This window comes from Parus major, chromosome 3, assembly GCF_001522545.3.
Source record: "Parus major isolate Abel chromosome 3, Parus_major1.1, whole genome shotgun sequence".
In the NCBI taxonomy this organism is placed as follows: Eukaryota; Metazoa; Chordata; class Aves; order Passeriformes; family Paridae; genus Parus; species Parus major.
The window spans coordinates 28,392,120-28,411,966 of record NC_031770.1 but is presented as its reverse complement, the minus strand read 5'-3'; the positions used below and the strand labels follow the sequence as shown (position 1 = coordinate 28,411,966).

The following is a 19,847-nucleotide window of genomic DNA, read 5'->3' as shown; positions in this document are numbered from 1 at the left end:
TTCACCAACAGCCCCGTTAAACATAACTTTCACACCTAGACAGATGTACTCCTATTTTCACATAAATAATTTTAAAAATACCCTAAGATTGAGTGGTACATTAGCTTGTGTCGCAAAACAGAGCAGTTACCCATCCATCCTTTCTGTTTGCATGCATCAGCTTTATGAAAACCTGAGTAAAACACTTGGTGAAAACAGAGCCAGTAGGTTGAAGCCAACGATACTGGGTGCTCTAAGTCATGTGAAGAGTGGCACAAGCCCAAATCTAGTAGGAGAGACTGGAAAAATACACAAAGGATTCAGCTATCCAGAGTTGATGAATACATCTTACCTTCTTATATAAAAAATCCAAGACAGCTGTAAGTTTTTCCAGGTTTTCCAATATGCAGTCCTTCTGTAAATGAGATGGGAAAGGCCATAAAAACTAGTAGAAAAAACAGTTATCCATTTCCTAAAAGTCAAAGACTCTGCGTATTAAGCTGTACTGTGTACTGAAGGGCTATTAAGAACCATTCTGTTCTGAATTCAGCCTTAGCCAGCAACAAGTAAATAACATGGGAACTAGTCTTGAAATTTAACTGCCTATAAATAGACACTTTGACATATAGTAAAAAAAACCAACAGGGATAGGAAAGAAAAATATCTTTATACTTGAAGGTGGAAAATAGTTGTTCTACTAAGATATCTCAGACTGGGGATGGCAAATTAAGTACAGATGCTTATAAATACAAAACACACAGTGTGCCAGGAGTTTACATTATTAGAGAGAGGCATCTCAACATCCCAGACCTAACCACTCTGGTTCCCTATGGCAGAGAGCAGAGCATGGGAAAGTGTTCTAACTATCTGCCTTGACTGCTAAATCACCCCACAAAGCTCTTACCAGTTGTGTGGAAGCATAGGAGGAGCATGGGGTTTCAGCACTAAAAAATACTGTGATCAGTTTCCAGTCATTTTGGAAGTCCATCATCTGGGAGAAAAAATATAAAGGAATTATATTGTGGTTGAGGGAAAGGAAAGGTGATCTATTTGCTGTTTTCTTTTCTCACACAATTTGCTGTGGGTGTAAAACCAGCAAGACCAAACAATAGTCCAGGGCCCACCCCTGGCCATCTTGGTCCCTTCCATTTAATGAGCCATCCAGCATTTCCTTAGAGGACAGAAAAACAGATGGTTAGGCATCAAGTGCTGCAATTAAAGCTGAACACACACCTACAAAAACCTCAGGATAGGGCCTGAAATTGCTGTTTCTGTAGAAGATACTATTGGAAAAGATGGGCATGGACAGTTTAGCACAGAACTTGATGTTGTCTCTTTCCATCACTGTTGCAGTTTACCAACTGGATGACTGTACATGAACTACTGAGAAGGGGTCACACTAGTCAAAGACTGGAATAAAAAATCTGCTCAGCTGTGCTGTGTTTATTAGGCAATGCTGTAGAATCCTGAAGGGCCTTGGTTAGAACCACACAGTTCCACAAACATGCATGCTAAATCCCTGTAGAACAAAGAGGGAATAGCAGAATTGCCTTGGCAATTATGTTTTCCCATTATTTCAAGATGATTTTACAAAATAGCATCATGGTTAAGAATAAAGGAAAAATGAATGCTTAAAGCTTCAGGATGGGACCTAAAAAGCACTCAGCCAGGAGCAATAATTTGAGCTCTCACCAGCATCAGCCAAAGCATATCTAAGTCTTTATTTTCCTTTTAGAAAATATATTCCTAAAACACCAAAAATGAACCGAAGAGACAAATACTGAGAATTATTATTTTGGGTTGGTTTCTCAGAAACACTGGCACAGTTGCAGAGTGTAGCTAGCAAAAGTCTCACAACTTTAGCCAAAAGGAAGCAAACATATTGGCTTCCCTAACAAGCTCTTCAGCTGTTTTGACAGAAATAAAAAAGGTGGGATACTTTCAGAAGAAAACTCTGCACTTGAAAGGCACAGAACTGATTCTTATTTACAGCAGAAAGACTCAAATCTATTAACCTCAAGAAATAGCATTCTCTGTTTTGAAAAAAATTTTGAGTGTTAAGTATTAAACCAATTTTCTGCCTTTCTGTCTCAACACCATGCTTTCTGAATTGTCCTGTGCTTTGAACAAACCTGATCCACTTTCATGAGCTCCACTATTTCTTCAGCTTGATGCAGGAGGTCTCTGAAAAGCAAAAAGGAAGTGAGAAAGTATTAAGGCATCAGTAAGGCTAAATCTCTGGTTGATTCTTACCATTGAATCAAACAACATTTAAGGATTCAGGTTGGATTAATCTTTTCTCTCCTAAATGTGTTATGATTAGACAATTTACTGTGCTACCCAGAGAGCTTTGGGTGATTAGTTCATATTCGGCTGACTTTCAGACATGTGCACTTAGATGAAAACAGCAGCTTAGTAGGCACACGGTAACTTGTATTTGAACCAAAAATTTGTTTTGCAGCTATAAAGAGATGTGATGTTAACTCAGGTGATACAGACGCAAAAGTGGGACTCTGTTCCTCCTGATTCTGACAGACGCTGATTGAGCCACAATGACAGCCTCTGCCAATACTGAGCTTATTCGGAGTCCAGTGAAGTGCTCCAGCATCAAATAATTTCCATCAAAGCTTTTCCATCCTTCCCCTTGCCAGCTGTACATCAACTGCCCAGCCAAAAGTCCCTCAGACTCACCTGGCTTGACGGTCTGGCACCGCTCCCGCTGTGCCAGGAAGAGGGGACAGATGTAGGACCGAGGGGTTGAAGGTGCTAATGAAAGCTGAATGACACACCCAAGTTAGGCTATTTCTGCCCCCAACAGACTGCTACTCTGTTGATTCATTAAACACAACAGAACTAAAATAGCACCAGAACATATAAAGACTGAGGATCTCTTGGCAAGCATAAGAGGTGTGCCCAAGCCCCTCTGCAGCTGTTTTTCTTGGTTTTGTTCCTCACCTTCTGAAGTGAAGGCTTGATAACTGAGTTTGCCTCCCGACTCAGGTCTAAAACCTCCATCCTGATTTCATATCAGCCACAAATATTGTAGGTGGGCTTAAATACATTTCCCTGTAGAAATGAAGCTACTGGGAAAGGCTGCTCAGGGAGACTCATGAAACACCAATGAATTGCCACATTTCAAACCCTTTTACAGGGATATGGATGTTACACCAAGGAGTTAAGATACTAGGAAGATGACTTGGAGGTCGGGGCCCCGAAGTTATACATTACTCAGCATTTCAGTGGGCATGAAAGTTTTACTTGCAATGCCCTTTAAGTAAGTAAAGGCTGCCTTCAGACACGGAAAATAGATGATGAATTCACAGATGTGGCACATCTCTGGCAGCTCCAGTGTAAATCCTAAGCACATGGAAGTTCTGGGCAGACAAACCCACACAAGATTTCACTAGGCCAGCATGGGCCACAAGCACATACCAGCAGAGACTGTGTAGTGGGTAGAAATAACAGGCCAAAAAACCTTGTTGGCCATTTAAGAATCTTGCAGCAGTCTGTCATACCCCTTCTTCGCTGCTGTATGTCTACCCAGACAGTCTCTTTAAAGCCATCATAGACAACCTGGCTCTACTCATGTCCCCAGGTACACCATCCCTCAGGCTTCCCTTATGCCCCTGCAGTGTGCCTGTGCTGCACCTGCTCTGCAGCCCAGCAGAGGCCTGGAGCTCCTGCCAGCGAGTTGTTAAATCAATTTGCTTAAGTTTTAGTGTGACAGAAAGACGCACCTGCTAAAGTTGCCACATTTATTTCAAGGAAGTTGTTTCCTGTGCTACAGAAAGAGAAGAGAAAACAGGAAGTTCCTGTTATTCCATTTCTCAAAGAAAAATGATATTACAGCACAGCTTCAGTTTCTTATTAGTTATGCTGCATCTCAGAGTGAAATTCATGGCAGCTGCTGCAAGAAAGGGGCCTTTCTTTCCCCAAAACTGCCATGTCATCAGCTACTGCTGTGTAAGAACATAGTCTCAGATCTCAATTTTCTGTGTCGCTGTACCCTCTGCATGTTGCAGTACTTGTGCTTGCTTATAGGTATAAGTGATGCAGGGGCCTCTCTGTGTATACCCACACACAAGAGGACACAGATGTTTATGCAACCATTAAAAAAACGTAGTATTTTAAAGTTTATCTGTGCAGTGCTAAATCCTCATCTGGATTGCTGAGACTCAAAAGATCTGCACAGACCTGCAACTACAAGATTTAGCCATGTGTTCACTTGCGGATTTATATCCGCTAAAGGGGCATGGAAGAAGACAATGGAGTAAAGCTTCTCCATGAAGCACTGGGAATAAGCCAAGCAGAGGACAGGGTACTGGGTTCTTTCTTTGATCTGATAAATCCCTGCTTTCTAATCTCTAACTAGTGAATTAGAATATTTACTGCCTAGGATTTATCACACAGCAACGGTTCTTAATCAAGGGTATTGAAACCCTAAGGTAATTCTATATCCTGCATAAATACAAAAATTTTTTTTACCAAAGGACAGGGAAAGTTTCAGTGTCTCAAAATCCTTTCTATTTTACATAGACTTTCTTGTCCTCTATATAAAACAATAAAAAATTGCTTGGCCCTAACTCCTGCACTGTGATAATATAGAGATTAGGATAATGAAACTTACAAATCTAACTATTAATTGTTACCTTTGGAGCAAATCCTCACCAGATCCTGGTGTCTGTTAACAAAGAAGTAAGAATAATATTAAGCAAAGTGTAAACTAGACCTCCATATGCTGTTCCCCTACTGTATTTCAGTCGTGTTAGAGACAGTATTGTTTTCTACTTACTCTTCTCCACTGTGTTGTAATCACTCACAAATTTAAATTATTTTCCAGAACTTCCCTATTACAGTGCATTTTCATAATCTGGTAATGCTTTCTCAGTTAGTGCTTTCATTAATGATTTTTCTACACATGGCTTAAAATAAAATTTGTTAAGTTGAAATCAAATTCCATAAAACAAAATGCTGTCCTAGACCAAATTTCTCTGGATCTAGTCCTACTCCTTTTCAACACAGGACATAACCTATCATTTAGATAATTTAATAGATGGCACTCTGATAGAAGGGTGTCTGTTAAAAAGAAACAACATCAATAGAAGAACTTCACTGATTTCAGAGAGTTTGACAAGGAGACAGTGATAGGGATGTTTGCTCTAGGACAGCAAACATTGCTTAAAAGAAGATAATTTACATGTTTTTCTATGACACCCCCACAAGCAACAAAGACACCGGTGCAAAGAGCACTTGGCTCCACAGGGCCATGCACTTGATATGGGTGAAGCACCTTTGCATTCAGGACAATAATTTTTTTCAAAAGAGAGAGGTACTCACAAGGAGTCCAGAAATGCAGATTTTCTGAAGTATGATATATTGATGGATCCCATCTCAAATTTGAAAGTTATTTTGTAATAAGGGAGACTCTTCCCCGTTTTTCACAGTTTTTTTTTCACGTTTTTTTTGCAGCCTCTCCAATGGCCATCAATTTTTGCTCTACAGGCATTTCTACACTTATTCAAAGCCTGAGAATTGTAGTTAAATGCTTCTAATTGGGCCTCAAATCTGTTTCAGATATCCACTTCCACCTATTAAGGACAAATAAAGATCATCCAAATCTGACTATATATTACAGGCAGGAGAACTTTACCCACTGATCTATAAAGCAGAAATATATTTTTGTGATTCTTATAGACCTTCTGCCTTCTAGGTAGGAAATTTGAGGTGGAAAATCTACAGCATTTCTCAACAATTTGTATTTGTTCCAGTTTGCAATTTCCCAGTATCTTCTTCCAGTTATTCAATCTATTATGCTCATTTTTAGGAAAATCCATGTACTCTAATCAAATATCCTGGTTCTCTGCAAGAGCACTGTCATCACATTTCCTCCTGTGCAAAATCAGCTGGCTATTTTTAGATTCAGGGTATATTGGAACACTGAACAGCAGGTATTTCCAGTTGTTTTTTCACTAGAAGTCTTCGATACTTATGGAAAGATTGAAGTCCTGAACACTCTGAGACCCCAAACTACATAATCAGCTGACTTCATCATCACAATGGAGGAAATGGGTCACGTTCAGCACATTTCCGGCTTGTACTTACTCTTTGCAAACTTCCTATTGCAGTGACAGCTTTAATGTCAGTTGGCCTTAGAGTATGAACTGCAGAAAAGCAAAAGACTTCAGGTTACAAAAAAACCCAAAACAGCCATAAAAAGACAGTTGCATTCATCAGTATATTAGAACATCAAATTGGCTAAAATGGTAAAAAATTTATACTGATGACTTTGATTGGAGGCTTTAAACTACTCAGAAAGCATGAGAAACTTTTTTCAGGTGTTCAGTAAATACTTTGGGTGTTTAGAGGCACTGAAATGCTCAATCATCAAGCAAGAAAAGATTAAAAAACACTGCTGGGAATGATTGAAGTTATAGTGGCCTCCTCAATCACCAGCTGAAAAAGCAAAGGTAGAAAAATAATCAGAAGTAGAACAAAAAACTAAGGAGTTTATAGAGCCTAGCTGCACTTCAGTCAATCCCATACACAGGCATCCCTGCAAACAGCTGATTTCTGCCCCAGCCCATTCTTGAATAATTTTGTGAGGGAAAGCCTCTGCAGAGACACTATCAAACACAAACCTGAAGATGAAGGGGTCTCAGGGAACGTTGCCTGGTCACATGAAAACTGCAAGCTTCTTAGAGCCTTAGACATAAACAAATAAATATGGTTGATTGCTTAGATCTAACAAGGAAATCTGTGAAATGAGGGGTCCTACAGACTCCATTCCCACACAGAACCAAGATTTTACTCATGTAGACAATTTCAAAGAACCATTACACCTGTGTTAGAAGTACATGGGAACACAGATCTGCATTTTCAGCTAACTCTTCTAGAACTTTACACTTTCTCCTCAGCTTTCTTCTGATTGCCACAGCACTGGGCCTGAGCAAATCTTGAAATATGCTGACTACGTCCTGTCATTTCCATTGCTGCAGCGATTGCTTAATCTGGAAGAGGTCACAAGGAGAGCTATTGCAGACAACTCTGTGTGCCAAGGGGTACCCAACCGACACAACAAAATGTTACATCTCCAATATGCAACAGAAAAAAGCAGAATTAACCAAATCTGGCTCCTTAAAAACACCTGGCCAGGTGACCAGAGAGGGCAGGTATGTGAGTGATATGATTCACTCAGTGTGAGAGACAGCTCAGTACCAGCAGGAACATTGTTTAATGCCATCCTATATCCTAATGGTAGGCACAACCCAACATCAAGTGCTCTAAAGGGACATGAAAGGCAATCCCTTTCTCTCCAGGTGACTTGGCAAGGGGTTCCCTCATCACAATGACCATGAGTGGCTGGCTGACCATCACCAATACCTAAAGGTGAAATCTGTATAGTGACAAGGGCCACCAGGGTCCCTACACACGCCTTACTGCCCAGCTGGAGGACTTCAATGGTGCAGACACCTTGCACTGTTATAAAGCAATAATTTAATTGCTTTAAGTTTAAGATTAATTAAGTTTAATCCTGTGTTTCTGAAAGAGCAACAGAGCCTCTAGGAACAAGTGCTAACCACAAATGACCTACAAACAGGATATGCTAACTAATAACAAACATTGCTTGGAGAAAACCTTATCTCCTGATTACGTTCTGTAATCTTGCAGCTGCACTGTCACATTGCTGACTCATTAATTGGCTTTGCATTTTTTCTTTGCAGAAGCAGTTTAGAGCAACAAGCTCTATTCTTTCTTCTGCTGCTTGCCTAAGAGGAAGCAACTGCTTGATAGGTAATCCTAAGTATTGAAAACAGAAAAAAAAAAAAAAAAAAAAAAAAAAAAAAATACTCATACTTTACCTCTAGTTTCCCATATTCTTCCTGATCATCTGCATTACCTTAAAAAATTAAAGAACAGGTTATGATGTATTTTTTTTATCTTAGGAAAAAAAGCCTCATAAGACTTAATATACCTAAAAGCACAGAATCCAGAGAGGAGGCACCTTTCTCATCTGCTCTGCTTTCCAAAGATGAGGATCATCTCAACCAAACATATTTTCTTTGATTTTGCTATACTAGAAAAAGCTTTTAGTTATTATAAGCAAGTGAGATCTCTTGAAATTAGTAGAATGCAATGGATTTATAGCAAGAGGTGATGGACTGTTTGTGGATCCCCCCACATAACCCCATTCTCCACAGGCCTTCTCTACCTGTTTGCCTCTTCAGCATGTTTCATACATTGCTGTAGTCTTATTCTGTCCAAATTTAGAGTAGTTTAAACATGTATAAGGTGAAACTCCTTAGAAAGGAGCAATTCATATTAATCTACATCTTTCATAGTCAGGGAGCAGCATGACACTGTTGTGATTTTGCCATAGTGATACAGAAACAGCTGCAATTTCTTCTCTTAGCAGAGTGTTGGCAGACAAAATAGCCTGTGGAGCCAGGAGTCAGGCCTGTAGATGTTTCAGTAAACATTCTCTTTCCTTGAGAATACACTTGGATTTATGCATTTTTATTATTCTAAAATTTCCACAAAGGTAGCCACAAAGCCTAGGTCAGCTGAACTTCAAAGCATGTTCTCAGCTGCTCCTGCTTGCCCCAGTGAAGCCATCAGCATCAAGAAAGTCTTATACAGAATTCGAATAATTGTCCTTTAACAGTCAGAAGCTATTTTTGGAATATTTAGCCCTGCTGAGTACTTCTGGCTTGCACATCTTTTATTCCAAGTCAATGACAGAGTAAGAGCTGAGTCAGCTCTGTCCAGCAGGTGAGTCATCCTTGGGTGCAGGGCAGCCAGTGGTGATCATGCTGCAAGGAGATGTGCATGGCATGGGCAGAGGGCTCTGGGGACATGGATACCCCTGCACACAAGTCAGTGTGACACAAAGCCACTACTGTTCCCCATAACCACCTTAGCCTGTCACCTGTGCCACACTACATGACCATATTCAATAACTGGCAGCAATTTCTATATGTGGTTTTTTTTCCCCTACTTGGGTTTCAGCCATGATCTATTTGCAAATTTATATTATTTTTAAAGTAGTTAAATACTAAGCTAATATACTACTACTGCTTCTACTACTAATAATAATAACAATAAAGTACTAGAAGGTTGAAACAGTTTCCAGGCTGTTGTGTGACATATTTTTAACATTTCTACTTGTTCAATCTGTGGTTTTTGATGATGCTTTACTCAGGGCAATAACCAGAAACCCCAAATCTGTTTGGGATACTGGAGGCAAAAGCAATGAATGACTTGTGTGTATCACAGAGATCTACTGCAGGAACTCAGTATCTGAGAATTTTAACACTGATTTCAATTATATTTGAGAGTACTTCCTTCGGTTACATTGAGAGAGAAAGAGGATCCAGTCCCAGTTTCCAGGACTCAGGGAGCTGGAGGAACAGTTTTAATGTGTCAGACTGAAAGTCTATCTAGTCTGGGATTTTGCCTCTGACAACATCCAAATGCAGATGCTTAGGCAAAGAATAAGGAAAATACACAAAATATACTTCCATTTTCTATCCTCCCAACTATCTGTACTATTGTGCTCCCCAAGCAAGCTTAATGTTGAAGAACTCCCTGCCATCTTTCTTCCTATTTGCCTATTTGTTTTTCTAATACTTTCACACTTTTGGCTTTCCTCAAGACCTGTGGCAAAAGATGCTTTATCACTCAATTACATGTTGGAAAAAAGTACTTCTCATTTGTTAATAATTGTTTCCTTGTTGCTCTTGTGAAGAGTAGTCATTCCCTTGTTTCTGCAAAATTCACCATTTTTCATGTGCCTGTACATCTTTATCATATATCTATCCCTTTTTTTCCAGGATGAAGAGATAGTTTCTTTGATCTCATGTTGAAATTTTTTCCTAAGTCTGACCACTCTCCCCCTTTATCCTCCTCCTAGGTTTTACCACATCTTTTTTGAGATGAAAAATACAGACTACTGTCAAGATGCAGGTGAACCATGGCCCTGTACACAGCAGAAGCAATGCGGTTTTTATGCTGTTCTCTAGCTAACTCTTAAAATAATTTCTCTCTGACTATCATTGTTGTCTTCAGACAGTTGTGTTCTGGGGTCAAGCAGTATCTACTCAGAGTTCACCACAGTGCACACATAGATAAGAGTAATGTATAAGGGGAAAACTTAGTCTAAAGTTTCATTCTGAACATCCTGAATAGCTTTGCATCAGCATGTTACCATCTACCCTTATCCAGATCACTTTTGAACATGTGCAGAGCCCACATCCCAACAGAGATAAATACAAGCATCACAATTAATAAAATTGACATGTTTATATTTCTGCTTGGCTCATTCCCTCAGGTGGATATCATCTAATCCTGCCAGTTCTTATACTATTTGTCATCAGTTCATTCAAGGATTTGGTCATTACTCCTTTTGTCCCCTTTGCTGAAAGGCTTGGAGTGCAAGGCCTTTTTTAAGCTGTTATACAAGGACACCAAAGAAAAAAATAATTTGTCAGGCTTCAGCCTTCTTTTATGCATCAGTCAGACCTACATGTTTCAGAAGAATTTGAAAAAGGATTTATTGGTTTTCAGTCCTTGAACAATAATTCATTGTTTCTCTTCAGATTCATTTTTGGCTTGGTTCATTAAATTTAAACCTCTTCAGTTTTCTTACTTTGTTTTGGATTTACACTTTCCATAGGATGACTTTTTAAACTCCCAGAATTATAGTTACTCCCTTACTATGCCACTGAATAATTCTTACTTGTGTTTTCAATTTTCCTGACATAAAAAAGGAAGTATTTTTCAGATAATTCTCCCAAAATTTGGGAGAAAGATTCTAACTCCTTCCTCCCTTGCTCTTACAGGTAATCTGTTTCAACAAACAATTCTTATAGGCTGCTATCAATCAACATCTTTTTTCCTGAATAAAGTTTTCAGAGGAACTGCAGCGACTGTACATATTTTTCCCTAAATTAAAAAGCTCAGATTTCTTCTGATTACTTCAGGAACCAAAACCTCCTAACAGTTTATTATTTATCAGAGCACCTTATAATCCTCTGAAGACAGTGATCATCACAGCCTACTGCTAAGCTAAAACACTATTACTAGTTCACATTATTTTCTTACAGGCAGAGACCTGAAGCACAGAGCAAATAAAGCCAAAGTATACACAGCATTTTCAGTCTTAGGCACCTACAAAGCTGTCATTGGCACCAAATAATGGACTTTAGAGAACAAGGGCTCCCCCCTACCTTGAACATTACAGAAATCTGAACAATGCCGGGAATGCCAGGATGCTGACAAATCATTCACATAATCTTCTATCATTGAAAAGAAGATGGTCGTAGTTATGAATTCAGGGAAAACTATTCTTTGCTTGAATTTCTGCACCATTTTTGGCACAGATCTCACTGCTAGTCTAATTTTTTGGTGATGTTTCTCTCACCAGAATGCTTCAATGACTAAGACACATTCTTAGTACTGTGCAAACCAGTGCATACATCTTCATCAAAAAATGATCAAACATAACCAAAACTGCATTTAAGATCACAGTTTTACTCACAGATTTTCTTCATCCTGCTTCTAAAACTCCTGCTATACACCCACCTTGCAACAACTAAAAATAGAGGTTCCCAAATACTCTGCAATGCACATTTTCAAAGGGCCTTCCGAAACTTACCTTCTGAGGAGCGCAACCAAAGGAACAGCACACCTAACAATAGCTTCATGGTAACCATCTCTACGAATTGATAATCTGTGCTGTTAGATGTTAAGGCTGAAAATAAAGAAATTCTCTTCCTTTTTCTCCTTTATATCTTAAAAGTTGATAACTCAGCAGCCATAAAACTTATTAGCTTCTACCTTTGGAAAGCAAAATAACGATGATATCTCATTTCATTGCCCATCCAAGGGTCAAAGAAGGGGCGCAGCTTCTCTCATTTTTTCAGACAGAGCTGGCCATTTTTCAGGTGAGTTCTCAGCAAATCTAAGGACCAAGATCACATGAGTCAGCTTTTCCAGGCGGGTCAAGGCTCTTCTAGGCAATACATAACATATTAATTTGGCATTAGCCTGCTTCTGCCAGGCAGGGAAGGAGCCTCTGGTCCTGAGGCAACAAGGACAACTGAACCCTACGTAGCAGCCCACACCCACACAAAGAGGAAGGTTATGGTCTTCCTTTTGTCTCGTTCCCTACCTGGGCTCCCTTCTTGCCTTCAACCAGACTCAAGCTGTGCCTGTTTCTCTTCCACTTGTTCCTCTTCTGGCAGATTTTCCTTCACTGGGTTATGCCTCACCAGTATTTGCCAAGACAGAGCAGTGCCAGACAATCAGGATCAGTAAGTCTGCCCTCACACTGACAGGTCTCCAAACCCCTGCTCTGACACTATTACAGTAGCACAGTCACTTCTGCAGTTCCAAAGAGTGTGCAGAAATGCCAGCTAAATTGTGACATAACACTCCCCAGCAAAACTACCACTATGCCTCAATTACAGCATCAGGGTCAAACCACTGAAGGGCAGCCTGCTGTCCTCACACAAAACAGCAGTCTTTGGCTTCTTCCAAGCCTACATACACCCAGAGAGAGATCCTATATGAACAATGGGAGTCTGCTTAAGTAAAGAGCTTTGAATGCTTAAATACACCACTAACACACCCAACTCAGGCAATCTAACTCATCCTTAAAAGGGGCTTTTGTTTGTTTTTGTTTTCTGATGTTTTATGACAGAAATTTGACATTCTTTGAAGGAACACATTGGAGGTAGATCTTGTGCTCATTTCATTTTTCAAAAATCAGGAATGCTACATTAATTCTGAACATGAACAGCTATTGTTCAGAGCAATATGCAAGGAGGAATGTACATAGATGGGGAAAGCATTCCTCTGCTCACTGAAACTCCATCCTCAACTCAGCAAAAACATACCAGCACAAGGGGCTTCTCATCTCAGACACAGCTGCATGTTCAAGTCTGAGAAGGATGAGCTCATTCTGCTTGGGGGTCTCACACCTGAAACAGTTTGACACCCAAACTCCTTTAACCAGTAAGGTAAAGAGAAGTTAGTCTTACTCACTGTCAGGGCACAGCACCACACCAGCAAGCCCTGCCTGGTCTGAGCTGCAGTGGGACTCCCAAGAACCTGGTCAGAATGAGGGAGGTTCAGGTTAGGCTGGTCAGGACCATTATAACCTCTCAGTCAAGGTGGTATTGTACAGTCTCAGCACAGATGGGAATCACCTTTGGTGGATTCCATCATAACATACAAGGGTTTGTGGCTGCTTCACTTCTCAAGGGAAAGCTCTCACTATCAAAGTCTGAGAAATAAACTTCTTGAAGGCCTGGAAGTGTTTAAAATCCCAGAAAACCTCTTCCTCATTGTACACCAAGCAAAACATGAAAAAGAAGGTAGCATTAACTAATTCATTTGCCGTAAACCACAGATCCAAGAGTAAGTTTAGCCTTTAAACACTGTGACATGCTCCAGAAGGAAAACTGCATTAACTTCAAGGCTTGTAAATCTCTTGTAAACACTGCTTCCCACCACCAAAGCATCAAAATAGCTCCTAGACTGAATAGCAAATAACAAGTGGCAGCAAAGATCAAAAAAGTTTGCAAAAGGGAGAAGAGAGAATTTTCTATTAGATATAGAAGGTGTTGGAGACAAATTAAAGTTTTTACATTACTGCAAGGGCAAAGCTAGATGCAGCTACAGAAGGCAAAGAGAGAACCAGACCATAAACCAGCCCTCAGCTGATGGTATTTAGGAATACCCGAGGGAATTGCAGCCATGTAGCTGATTACCTAAAGATCAACAAAGAACATCTTGCATCTTCCCTAAAGTGCCTGCTGCTGCTCAGGTGGGACAAAGAGCTAGCTAGGCGTGGTAGTTAACCCTGCCGGAATCGTGCGAGTTTTCTTGTTTGTGCTGGATGGAGAGGGCTCATAACACAACTGGCACAGAAGAGCTTTGCATGAGACTTAGTGGTGAAAAGCGGAAGTTTTGTGCCTTGGCATGTTCTTGAACAAACGACCTGTTTCACGGGTCTACACCCAACAGTGCAAAACACCATAAAAAAAGTCAAGTCCCAGTTACAGTTTTAAAACCAGCAACAGCCAAACAGATACTCAAATACATGAGCTAAAGCATATTAGCCAAACTCTTTGGTTCATTGCTACAGTTTTAGGTGGCTTATAATATACCTAAAGCTTCACCTTTCATACCTGGCATGAAAGCAGTAACTGGGAAAGCCATGGGATTTTTTATCTTGTCTTTAAGTTTTTCCTCCTCCTCCATTACACAGAGCTTTTTCTGGCATTCTTTTTATTCATACAGAATACCAAAACCCAAAAATTCTTTCAACCTAAGTCCTCACCTATCGCATCTCACCGGAGCTTATCTGGCTCTATCACTTCGGCCTGCGCCAGGAGTGGGTCATACCCCAGGAGCAGGATGACCCAAGGTGTGACTAGAGCACTTGCTCTACGGCTTTTTGGCTGTCAGTCTGCGCTCTGAGGAGGCAAGGATGAGAGGGAGGTCTTTTGCATGGGATAATAGAGGATTTATTGCTCTGGGGAATCTTGGGGGCAAAAGACAGAAAATGCGAGCCTGCAACAGCTGAAATAGGGAGGCGGTTCAAAAGGACGGTACAAAGCATCAGCTAATCAGAGATATCCTGGGGAGGGTAAAAGGCAGGGTTCACAAAATCATCCTCCAATGAGGGAGGTGGGGGGGAAGGTTGGGTCACATGGACTAATCAAGCGTCAAAGTTTAGGGGATTTCCGAAGTGGAATTCCAAATATCCGGTGGGCCTAAGACAGATTGACCGGAGACTCAGGCTAGATTGACTATGTGAGGTGGGAGGGCCTCATCTGGACCAAACCATCAACTTAGGTAATAACAGAATATACCATTAACAATAAACACACTGCAACACTCACCTATAAGATCAGTTTTAAAATACAAATAATGAAGATATGGCTATACATTAAAAGAATAAAAACCCCAACAATAAAAACAAATAGACAAAAAACTCCATTGCACTCAACCATGTATAATTAAACCCAAGAGGTTTGTACTTATACCGAATAAGTCAGGGAGGTAGCTTACTCAGTTGCTAATAAGCAGAGGCCATATATCAGTGGATAATGCCATTGCATCCACAAAACTATCACATTACACTGGCATAGCAGAGGACTTCTTGAGGAAATACAAAGCAGACTGATTCCATTTCATTTGAAGATAGAGCCTGTCTGCAACCTGTCATTACTCCAGCTAATCCTACTGCCTTGACAAGGCATTAGATATTGAATTTTGTGTTTAGAAAGCATATCCCTGAATTATTCCATCCATGAGGGACCCATCTGTGATGCATAGAACATGACAGTGCTACGAAATAGCAATAGGAATAAATCATATAGAGCAGCAAGACATGTCATGTGTCCTTGTGATGTTGTGCCATTGCCTCCTCTTGGCTGTAATTCACACTGCTGGCAAATTTAGTGCATACTCTGGACCTAAACAGAAGATCTTCCTCCACAGGGGAGTTCAGACATGCCGTGGATGCTGAGGAGATCAAGTGAGGCCAGGGGGAGCTAGGGACATGAATCATCGGGCAGCAGTTCTGCGGCAGCAGGCAGGAGAAATGCACAGCTTGGAGGAGGTTGCTACCACCTGCTGGAGGGGAGTGCAAATCCTCCAAGGGAAAGAAGAACACAAACGTTAATGTGGAACAGGAAAGCATGGGTCTGCGTATGGTCAGATTGCTGAGAGTGGGCAAAGAGCCTTGTAATGCTTATTGCAGTCCTTTAAAAAATTCAGGCTTTTGGAGTTCTGGGCAAGGAGAAAATAAATTATTTCTAAAATAGCTTTAAAAAAAGAAATCTTTTTTTTTTAAAAAAAATTGCAAACACAAAGCCTCCACTTCCCTAAATTTTTCTAAGGTCAGTGTGTGGCTGGACTCTTGACTTTATTTACAATTAGGATCTTCATAGCTGCTGTAGAGACCTAAGCTGTGGTAGTAAGTACATAAATAGGCAATGTCACCACTGCAATTATAGCCATATTCTGGATGAGCTATGAAGGAGTGCTCTCCTGCAAGCACCTACCAGTAGCTGAAGGCAGCAACATAACAACAAAAACTCCAATCCAATGTTAATAATTGAATGAAACTTGAAATTTCTTCCTTGCGCCTAAAGTAGGGCACTACCTCCCACACATTGTTTGATTGCTGAGGGCACAAGCCCTTTAGCCAGTCATCCATGGCAGGCACCAAACTACAGCCTAAAGTCCACGGACTGTTCGCTGCTGCTGAGAGGCTGATGGTGTCCAGCCTGTCTTTGCAGCTTGCATATCTGCCACAGGTCACTCAGTTCCCATCAACTGTCACAAAAACACAATGTACCCTTTGCAGCAAAAGCTGTAATTGCACCTCACTGCCTATTCTAGTAGCTTCTGGGCCTTTGATACAGGTGAGCTGCAGATCATGCCATAGGCTGAAATTCTCCCAGCTCCTTGGAGCAGGAGCCCCTGAAGCCTGATTATAGCTGCAAGGCTGATGTGGACTCTGAACAGCCAGAGAAGAGCAGAAAGCCAAGATTTAGAGATCCTCTGCTAAAGACTCTTTTTACTGACTTGTTGGTATTGTGAGAATTCGTTTGAGTCTGTAAGCAGCAAAAAGCTGGGAACCAGATACTTCCAGTGCCCTCCTCAGTTGGCCCCTTGGATATCAAATCAGGAGATAAAGCTCATTTCCGGGGAGCCCTGCTTACAGCCACAGACTTGAGATGGTTCACCAGCACTACCACAGCCTTGAGTAAGCAGTGCTGGCAGGAAGGCAGATAGAAAAGGGAAGCAGTCTGCCTGCCTCTGATAGACAGTGATGGCATTTGATGGCAGGCACCAGAAAACATGTGCTCCTTTCCCATGTCTCTGTGGGAGTTTGTTGATGCTCACATGCAAAGTTCTTAATTCTCAAAGATTTGCATGGAAATCAGGCACCTAAATAAACACCACTGTGAATTGAAGAAGTCTCAAAGCTCTGTGGTTCCCTGCAAAATGAAAACATGAGTATTCCCTTTCTCCCATTCTCTTCCATTAAGCTATAAAATTCCCAAAGCAGTGCCAGCTTTTGGCTGTTTGTATTCATGCCACAAAGGGGCCCTGTTTTCAGCCAGAGCTGTAATTGCAGCAGGCAGTGTGGGAAGCTCCTGACTCGCCTGCTCTGAAGAACTCTCTGAAGCTCTTCCCACATGAAGGTGCAAGATATGGACACTATGGGGTCAGCCTGTATAGGTGCCACAGTGTCCCAGACTTGCTAGTCCATCTATGCACATCCTAAAAATCCTCTGTTTACCTGACTCCTCCGCAGAAGTTCATTTCTCAGCCTGTCTTTACATGTCAAAAAACATATTCCTTTGACCTCAGTGAGCCAGCCCCAGATGTCTTATATTCCTTTTGCATCATTTATACTTGTGCTGCTCTTGAAAAAGAGAAAGCTATCAAGTGGTAGCATAGCGATTGAGATGGGGAGAGGAGGTAAGGCTGCTTTTCCTCTTATTGGCTGCGACTGTTTGACTTTTCTGTCTGCATTTGCACCAAACTCTTAGAGACTTTTACACTCCACAGCCCTCAGCATTGCTCAGTTTTCATCTATTTGCTGCAGAAGCTCCTGGAGCCAGAAGCATATGGTTTGGCATGCTCCCTTAACACAAATTGTTATAGCAAACAAGTCCTCCCATCATAGCACTCACCATCTATGCAATGCTCTGATCTGCTCTCACCTATTTTGTGGCTGAAAGTGCCAAACATGGTCTCTGTGTCTTCTTGCTCACCAGTTTTTTCACCGGATGAGTGGAAGTGCATTGAGGCAAGCCTGTGGGAACAGATTCAGCGCTTAGAGAAGTGGGCTGAAAGGCCTTTGGACACAGACACATTTTATTAAGGGACTGTGCAATAGCAAGCAGCTGAAGCCTTCTGTAACCGTGAAGAGGTGTTTACAGAAACTAATTTCCTTCTGTAAGGCAAAGGAGTCACAGGAAAGCAGGAAGCAAACACCATCAAGTCAGTCTTAATTCCCAAGTCACACAGAGCTCAGTGCTCCAGAAAGGGAAACAAATAGGCATAAAATAAATAGGAGGGGTGAGCACACAGGAACTGTGGAAGCCATACTGGACTAGAAATATTTACAGACCATAGCAGAGAGGAGTATCAGTGCTCTGGCTGGAGCTGGCCTGAGCGACAAACTTCGTGTGGAGGGTCACGCCTGCTTCAGCCAGCTGTAACTCTCGGAGTTGCCACCAGAGGACACCAAATTCCTGTATTTCCAATCCTGGACACAACGAGTATCCTGACTCTTCGGCTGAGGGTGGGGAAAAAATGTCATGGCCGTGGAGTTGTACCTCCAGTCCTTAGGATGAGAAGTCCAGGGCGGGGGATTCTTGATGTGACCTGTGTTTGTCTAGGTATACAATCACATCCTCCCTTATAGTCAGAAGCCAATTCCAAGCTTGCATATTTTCAGTGACTGCATGCTTTGAAGACCAGAAATAATACAGAAAATAACACTGATTCAAACCAATGCTAGATGATCAGAGACCAAAAGCCACTGCCAGCTGAACAGATGCTCTTCTATTTCCATTGAGAGAGCCTTCCAAAATTCACAGCTCTGCAAGGCTTCATCCTGACATTTCAGCAAAATATTGCAAGAATGCCATCAAGTGCTAGAGGCATTTGTTTTTAAGATGGAAAGGCTGGGCTCTGGAACCAGCTATGGGTGCAGGCATGGGCCTGTCCGTAGGATTTTCTGAACAATTAATGTGCACATTATTATTTCAAGTGATCTCAATAAATTGCAAAAGCTGCTCAGAATCAACTGGATAAAATTCAATTAAAACACAAAGTACAATGACTGGGAAGGAGAAATTCAGTGCACAAATGGATGACTTGGAATAATTGGTTAAGCAGCAATACTACACAAAAGGATCTGGAGGAGTTAGAGTGGAACATATATAATGAGTCAACAGTTTTGTTGCAGCTGCAACAAAGACATTTCTTTTGGGATATATTAATGGAGTGCCATAAATATGCCACAGAAACTCATTATTCTGTTTTACTCCAAAACAGTGCTCACTAATGCTAAGCTTTGTGCCAAATTTGGGGCACTAGCAGTTTCAGAAAGATGGGGTTAGAGCATACCAGCCAGCCCAACAGAAAGGTTAAGAAACCTTAAGGAAAGCTGGATGGACCGGGGGAGGTTTTCTTGGGAGAGAAAGAGTGAGGATGGCTGCTCTGATTGCAGGGGGCTGTTCTAGCCAGCAGCAATTACCATATGTCTGTCTTCCATGGCAGCTCAGAAGAAAGATAGGCAGAGGGGTCCCAGATCAGTGTGGAACAAAAGCAGACACCAAACCGTGGATTAGTTTGGATTTCATCTCAACAGGCATCTCTGTTTTTCTTACATAAGAGGGAAGGTATGCAGGTGGGGGATGGTAGGGGTCAGGAGTTTTGATGTGGCTGTCAGTGACAATCTGGAAACTTGCTTTCAGGTGAGGAATGGTCCTTTTAACACAACAAAGCGGCACACCCACGAGTGCATACACAGACCACACCTACTGGAGCCTCCTTCCACAGGGCTGTTTGTACTGCAAGCAAAGGAGAAAATGAAAATTGGAGACAGAGCTTGCCCATTCATCCCCCAGGTCAACTTGTCTGTATGAATAGTATAGCAAGGCTGTTCACATATTACTGCTTCTGATGCTCCTGGGGACCTTCGACATCCCACTAATATCACTGCTGTAAGATTCCCAGCCCTTAGACCCGGTTTCCACCAAGCACCTAAATAAATTTGGACATGTCCTAGTTCAGCAAAGGCCTCAAGCTTATGCCTACATTTAAGCACA

The 19,847-nt window shown here is 41.4% G+C and overlaps 1 protein-coding gene across 2 annotated transcripts in view; it reads right to left on the bottom strand.

Annotated features, from left to right (window-relative positions):
• The window catches only part of PLB1 (phospholipase B1), an 86,848-nt gene extending 74,922 nt beyond the window's left edge, over positions 1-11,926 (bottom strand). Inside the window, exons 1-10 of one of the 2 annotated variants that reach the window (XM_015623396.1) lie at positions 11,633-11,926; positions 7,839-7,876; positions 6,618-6,681; positions 6,082-6,140; positions 4,629-4,660; positions 3,717-3,760; positions 2,671-2,755; positions 2,112-2,163; positions 884-970; positions 332-394 (exon numbers count right to left, since the gene is read on the bottom strand). In XM_015623396.1, coding sequence (XP_015478882.1) covers positions 332-394; positions 884-970; positions 2,112-2,163; positions 2,671-2,755; positions 3,717-3,760; positions 4,629-4,660; positions 6,082-6,140; positions 6,618-6,681; positions 7,839-7,876; positions 11,633-11,690 — 582 coding nt within the window. In that variant the 5' untranslated portion in view covers positions 11,691-11,926. Of the gene's footprint in view, positions 1-331; positions 395-883; positions 971-2,111; positions 2,164-2,670; positions 2,756-3,716; positions 3,761-4,628; positions 4,661-6,081; positions 6,141-6,617; positions 6,682-7,838; positions 7,877-11,632 lie in introns of those variants that run through there. The other variant, XM_033512558.1, reaches the window with a different exon arrangement.
• Positions 11,927-19,847: the final 7,921 nt, after the last annotated feature.